This window comes from Muntiacus reevesi, chromosome 5, assembly GCF_963930625.1.
Source record: "Muntiacus reevesi chromosome 5, mMunRee1.1, whole genome shotgun sequence".
Taxonomy (NCBI): Eukaryota; Metazoa; Chordata; class Mammalia; order Artiodactyla; family Cervidae; genus Muntiacus; species Muntiacus reevesi.
In genome coordinates, this window is record NC_089253.1 from 14379773 (window position 1) to 14385622 (window position 5850).

At 43.0% G+C, this 5850-nt stretch overlaps 1 protein-coding gene across 1 annotated transcript; it reads right to left on the reverse strand.

The window, feature by feature from the left end:
• Positions 1 to 299: 299 nt before the first annotated feature.
• LOC136168774 (large ribosomal subunit protein uL2-like) lies at positions 300 to 995 on the reverse strand. The gene has a single exon (XM_065936473.1). It carries the CDS (start codon positions 975 to 977, stop codon positions 300 to 302), a length of 678 nt encoding a protein of 225 aa, XP_065792545.1. The 5' UTR covers positions 978 to 995.
• Positions 996 to 5850: the final 4855 nt, after the last annotated feature.

Genomic DNA, 5850 nt, shown 5'->3' on the forward strand with positions numbered 1-5850 from the left:
AGCCCTTGAGATGCATTCTCCAGATTGGACCAATTACAGTTATAATATTGCTGAGTTAACTTGTAAATGAATTCTATTTAATTGACTTAAAAGTAAGCACTTACAGATTAAATGTTTCCTAATATTTAGAACATTGGCCAAAATGAATTTCAGGTACTTGTGATCTGGAAAATATTCAGTAATGAATTAATATCTGGTATTGAAGCTGACTAAAGCTTGTTGGATTGATAAGTATAATGTATCTGTTGTATCTAGGTTTATTAGAAAACAGGTAAGATCTAATATCTGTTGCAAATTTGTCAGCAAGGAATATAACTTGAAATGTGCTGGTGGTTGCCACCTCCGAAGGGATGCTCGACAGGATTCATGGCCACACCCCGCACCCGCGGCCAGCAGTTCCTCTTTGCCTTGTACTTGTGGTAGGCACGGCCGGCCTTCAGAATGGGCTTGTCAATGCGGCCACCTCCTGCCACCACACCGACCACAGCTCTGTTGGCAGAGGAGATGACCTTTTTGGAGCCCGAAGGCAGCTTCACTCGCGTCTTCTTTGTCTCAGGGTTGTGGGAGATGACTGTAGCATAGTTTCCGGAGGCTCTTGCCAGCTTGCCTCGGTCACCAGGCTTCTCCTCCAGACAACACACGATGGTGCCCTCAGGCATGGTGCCCACTGGGAGCACATTGCCGATGTTGAGCTGGGCCTTTTTGCCGCAGTACACAAACTGGCCGGTGTGGACTCCCTCAGCAGCAATGAACAGCTCTGTCCGCTTCTTAAAACGGTACGGATCGCGGAAAACCACTTTTGCAAGGGGCGCTCCGCGGCCCGGATCGTGGATGATGTCCTTCACGATGCCCTTGATATATCCATGTCGCTCGGCGAAATCCACGGCGCGCAGGCGCGCGGCGCCTTTTCTGTGCTTCACATGTGCGCGGAACACGGAGCCGGCGCCCTTCCTCTGCCCACGTATCACGCGGCCCATGGCGGCGGTCTGCTGCAGAGCAAGTAGCCTCTCCAGATTTTGATAACTTGAAACTGAATGAAGTTAAATGGCAAGAATTCATTGACTGTCTGGGTCATTTTAAATAGGATAAAATATTGGGACATTGAATATTGGGAAAATCTAAGTTTACCTGCATTTGTCTTTTTAGGAGAGGAAAGCTAAAGTATAAGTTTCCAATGAGAAATGCGGGTACGATAGATCACAGTTATTTGCCCCTTGGTTTTCACTAAAAATTAAGATTTTTAAGAATTGAGGATACTAATATAATAAAAAAATGCAGAGTGCAATAGGAAATTATGATATATGTTTTGTGTAAAACAATGAGTTTGTTTGCATGGTCAGGCTGAAATTAAACTTGGATAAATGCATTTTATTGTTAAAAGTAGGCTGGTACTATACTACGTTTGGTTCCTTTCAGCTAAGGAAGCAAGTTTACTTAGAATACTGCTTTTGATAACAGGTTATATGAACTTCCTTGCCTTTAAGTGATCTGTATTTGTTTTTGATATCTCTTCTCTCTTTGGATAAGAGATACATATTGTCTTTCAGTGACCCATAATCTTATTTGACCAAATATTTTGAAACTTTTTGTAAAACTTCCCAAATATCAAATTTTAATTAAAGTTCTTTTGCCCTCCAGCTATCTTTGGGGCACTTTAGAGGGCCCCTGAGTCATCTCAGAGAGGACTATTTAACCAGTATTATTTGGTATGTTGAATTATATAACAGGCATTGTCAAATGAGTAATAAATTATTACTTCTTAGATTATACTATATGGAAAAATGTTAGATAGATACTATAGATATTCTAAAAATTAAAATGCAGGTATGTCCTGATATAATATATTGGTCATAATTCTGGTTATATCATAACAAATTGATTAAGCTTCTTTGTCAACATATTGTGGTCAAATCTTTAACCATGGCTTTTTAAGTCTTTGATAGGCATTTAAGCTGATACTTTTGTAAAAGTGCTTTACCTTCAAGAAGATTCACAGGAAAGACCTTTTGACAAGTATAGGTCTGTAATAAATCTCAGATTATTGCACTGAACTGGTAAGAAATTTAAAATCTTATGGAGAAACCGATGGCTTTATAGAGTTATTAAAATAATTGGTTACTGAGTAAACTGGTGAATATGGTTATAATGTTTGTGGAATTTTACTGTGTTCTCCAGATATAGGGAAGCCCTTCCTTTCAAGTTAGTCATGGCTTACAGACATTTGGTAAATTTTACCTCTATGAATAAAATTAAACTATTTTTCTTTTCTCTTTGACTGGTCCCTCTAGAAACTGGAGGCCCTCAGGTAGACTTATCAGGTGAATGGAAAAGACTGTCTCCTGGCACGTACAGGAATCTTGATATTTTGGGGACCAAGAAGTCCACTGAGGCAGAGTCTGATGGCAGGCCTTTGGGGTGGATTTCCTGACCCTGAGAGACATTTTGGGAATTCAGTCTGTAACTCCTGAGGAGTTCCACCAAAACTAGTTTGGAGGAGGCTGTGTAGTCAATTGATCAGATTTATTTTACAAATAAATTAGTTTAGATATTGGGGGGTGGGTGTGTGTGTGTGTAAGAACACTGCGTGCTTTAAGTCCATTGCTGAAATCACATGTATAATGCTTATGTAAAGATTGGGTGTAAATGACAAAATGTATGGCCTATATAAATAACTATATAGTGTTTCCCACTAGCATACCTCTGAGGGTATTCACAATATCTGATCAGTTTTCCCCCAACGTAAATATCTATGCACATATAAAGGAGACTTGGCACCCAGGAACATGGTCTAGACTCAGAACAAGCAGCTCAATCACTTTGGTATCAAGGGACATGTTTTGGTTTGTTGAAGTATTTACAATTAAAAAGGGAAATGATGGAGAAGCCTACTCTTATTTTAAAGCATGAGGAAGTTGTTCTGGCTGATACATAATTTAACTTTACATAACTTTACAGACCAGAGTGACCTGTTTTGTGGCGTTTCAGACATGCATTATACATCTGCCTTGGCTATGGAGGATAAAAATACATTTGAGTCAGAAATGGAATCTCCTTGGTTCAGACATCCAAGGTAAAATGAGGCAGCCATTATGGATGTGATTTCAGACACATTTCTGTATTTCTGAGCACTTGGATTTTCTGAGCTGTGTCATACCTGGGCAGGATGCCACTAGCCATTCTCAAAGCAGTGTCTGTTGGGAGATGGTTGTTGCAGCCTTATGACCTCATGGTCTCCTCTGTTAACTATGAAACTTTTAGGCAGTAAAATTGCTTTAGATCAGATGTTAACAGATAAAAGGAGACACATAGTGGCCAATGGGCTTCCTTGATGGCTCAGTGGGTAAAGAATCCACCTGCAAAGCAGGATGCATGTGGGTTTGATCCCTGGGTTGGGAAGATCCCCTGGAGGAGGGCATGGCAACCCGCTCCTGGAGGCTGAGGAGTTTCAAGGAAAGCGAGCGGGCGATTGTAACAGGGGCCAGGCCCGTGCAGAAATTGACTCAGTGTGGTTAGCGAGAGACTGTTATCGCGAGACGAGACTCGGAGGTTAGAGGTCCCGCCCCGCCAATGGGGAGCCGGGTGGGCGGGGTCCTCGGGGTGAGGAGTGCAGTGAGAGAGGTTGTGGCCTGCCCCCAGGGGCCCTCTAGGCCGGCGGGAAGGCCGCAGAGAGGCAGAGGGCTGAGGCCTGCAGAGCTCCACCCAGAGCTCTCCTCTCGGCCATAGGGCCCCGGTTTTAAAGCGCAGCGACCTTTCCCCGCCTCCACTTCCACGACCTGAGGGCGGCGGCTTCTCCATGGGTCGCAGGCCACAGAGCCCTTGGCAACCAGAGTATACGGACACTGCCGTGAAGGTAACAGCTTCAACCAACCTCAGTGTCTCTGTCCAAATTTCAAAGATTGGTACAGTTTAGGTCAGTTGTGTACACCTGAAAACGTGAACGTCGCTCAGACATGTCCGACTCTCTGTGACCCCATGGACTGTACAGTCCCTGGAATTCTCCAGGCCAGAATACGGCAGTGGGTGGCCTTTTCCTTCTCCAGGGGATCTTCCCAGGGGCCGAAACCCAGGTCTCCCACATTTCAGGCAGATTCTTTACCATCTGAGCCACAAGGGACGCCCGTGGAGGAGGTGGCTAGAATTCAGGCTTCAGTTGCAAGGACATGGCACCGCATTATTTCAGGCCCATCTCTCTGGTCCGGGCTATTCTCAAGGAAGAGCAGTTGTTGCGAGCTGGGTATTAACCTGATTTACATTTGCTACACTTACTCCTGTTGACCCAGTAAATTCTCTCCAGTTTAAATAAACCATCTGAGGGCTGGCTGCGTCCTGGGCATCTGACTTCCTCAGTGATGACGGCTGGGCAGGGTCTGGAGCCCTGGGTACCGCCAGCTGAGATCCGCCTGCTCAGCCAGGCCTTGGCACTAGAGAGAGGACCCAGCCTGCATGCTGGACGAACACTCCCAGGCAGGGTGACCAGCCAGCACAGGGTCCCCCTCCTCTTAGCCAGGGCCTGAACCTCAGACAAGTAGACTGTTTCCATTTTTTGGTTACTATAAATAGTGCTACAGTGAACATGGAAGTGTGAATATCTCATCAAGATACTGATTTTATTTCCTTTGGACTTGTACCAAAGCAGGATTGTTGGATCACATGTAGTTCTTTTCTTAATTTTTTGAGGAACTTCCATCCTGTTTCCCATAATGATTTCATCAACAGAGCACAAGGGTTTCCATTTTTTTAGCCACAACCTCACCAAGTCTTGCTCTTTTGTTTTTGGATAACAGCTATCCCAACATGTGTAAGGTACTCACTCACTGTGGTTTTGATTTTCATTTCTCTGATGATGAGTGATGTTGAGCAGCTTTTCCTATAATTGTTGGCCATTTGTATATCTTGTTTTGAGAAATGTCTATTCAGGTCCTTTGCCCATTTTGTGAATCAAGTTATTTGGAGGTTTTTTGCTATTGAGTAGTTGAGTTCCATGTGTGTTTTGAGCATTGACTCCTTATCAGATACATGGTTTGCGAATGTTCTCGTTCATTCTCTAGATTGTCCCTTCACTCGGTTGATTGCTTCCTTTGATGTGCAGAAATGTTCTCCCCATTCTGTAAGTAAGCATTCATAGCAAACTCTGCAGTATTGTGAACTTAGCATTTGAAACTGGGCTTATATGATGTACTTTCCATGAATAAAACGGTACACAATCAGGTGTAAGAATCAGTGTCACAGAAGGGGAAGAAATATTCCAAGAGAATTCTCCTTTGGCCATTCTGAGATATTCTGATTGATTTACAGTGTTATTTGTGTGGATATTAGCTGGCTGACAGATCAGAGATTGTGTTTGATCTTGGGATTACAAAGACGAGAAAATACACAGTTCCTGTCCCTGTTAAGGTTACATCTAAAAATAAAACAAAAACATGCATAAATTATGCCCTATAAAAGATACATGGTACAGATGTACAGTCTGTAAAAGAACAGACTAGAAGTCTTATTTACATAAGTGGGTCAGAGTGAGTCTGGTTTAAAGTGACATTAGAGTTCAGATGTAAAAACTGTGTTTAAGTTAGCCAGACAGAGATTGGAGCAAAAGTGTTCTAGGCAAAGAAAATCATGTACACATAGGCCCTTAGAAGACAAGGAAGAGAATAGTTACCCACTCCAGCATTCTTGCCTGAAGAATCTCATGGACTGAGGAGCCTGGTGGGCAGAAGTCCATGGGGTCGCAAAGAGTCAGACACTAATTTGTATGGCAAAAACCACTAGAATATTGTAAAGTAATTAGCCTCCAACTAATATAAATAAATGAAAAAAAAAAAAAAGAGTCAGACATTACTGAGCGACTGAGCA

Bases quoted from the DNA above. Each gene is read 5' to 3' on its own strand.
- LOC136168774 (XM_065936473.1), bottom strand. From the start codon at position 977: ATGGGCCGCGTGATACGTGGGCAGAGGAAGGGCGCCGGCTCCGTGTTC.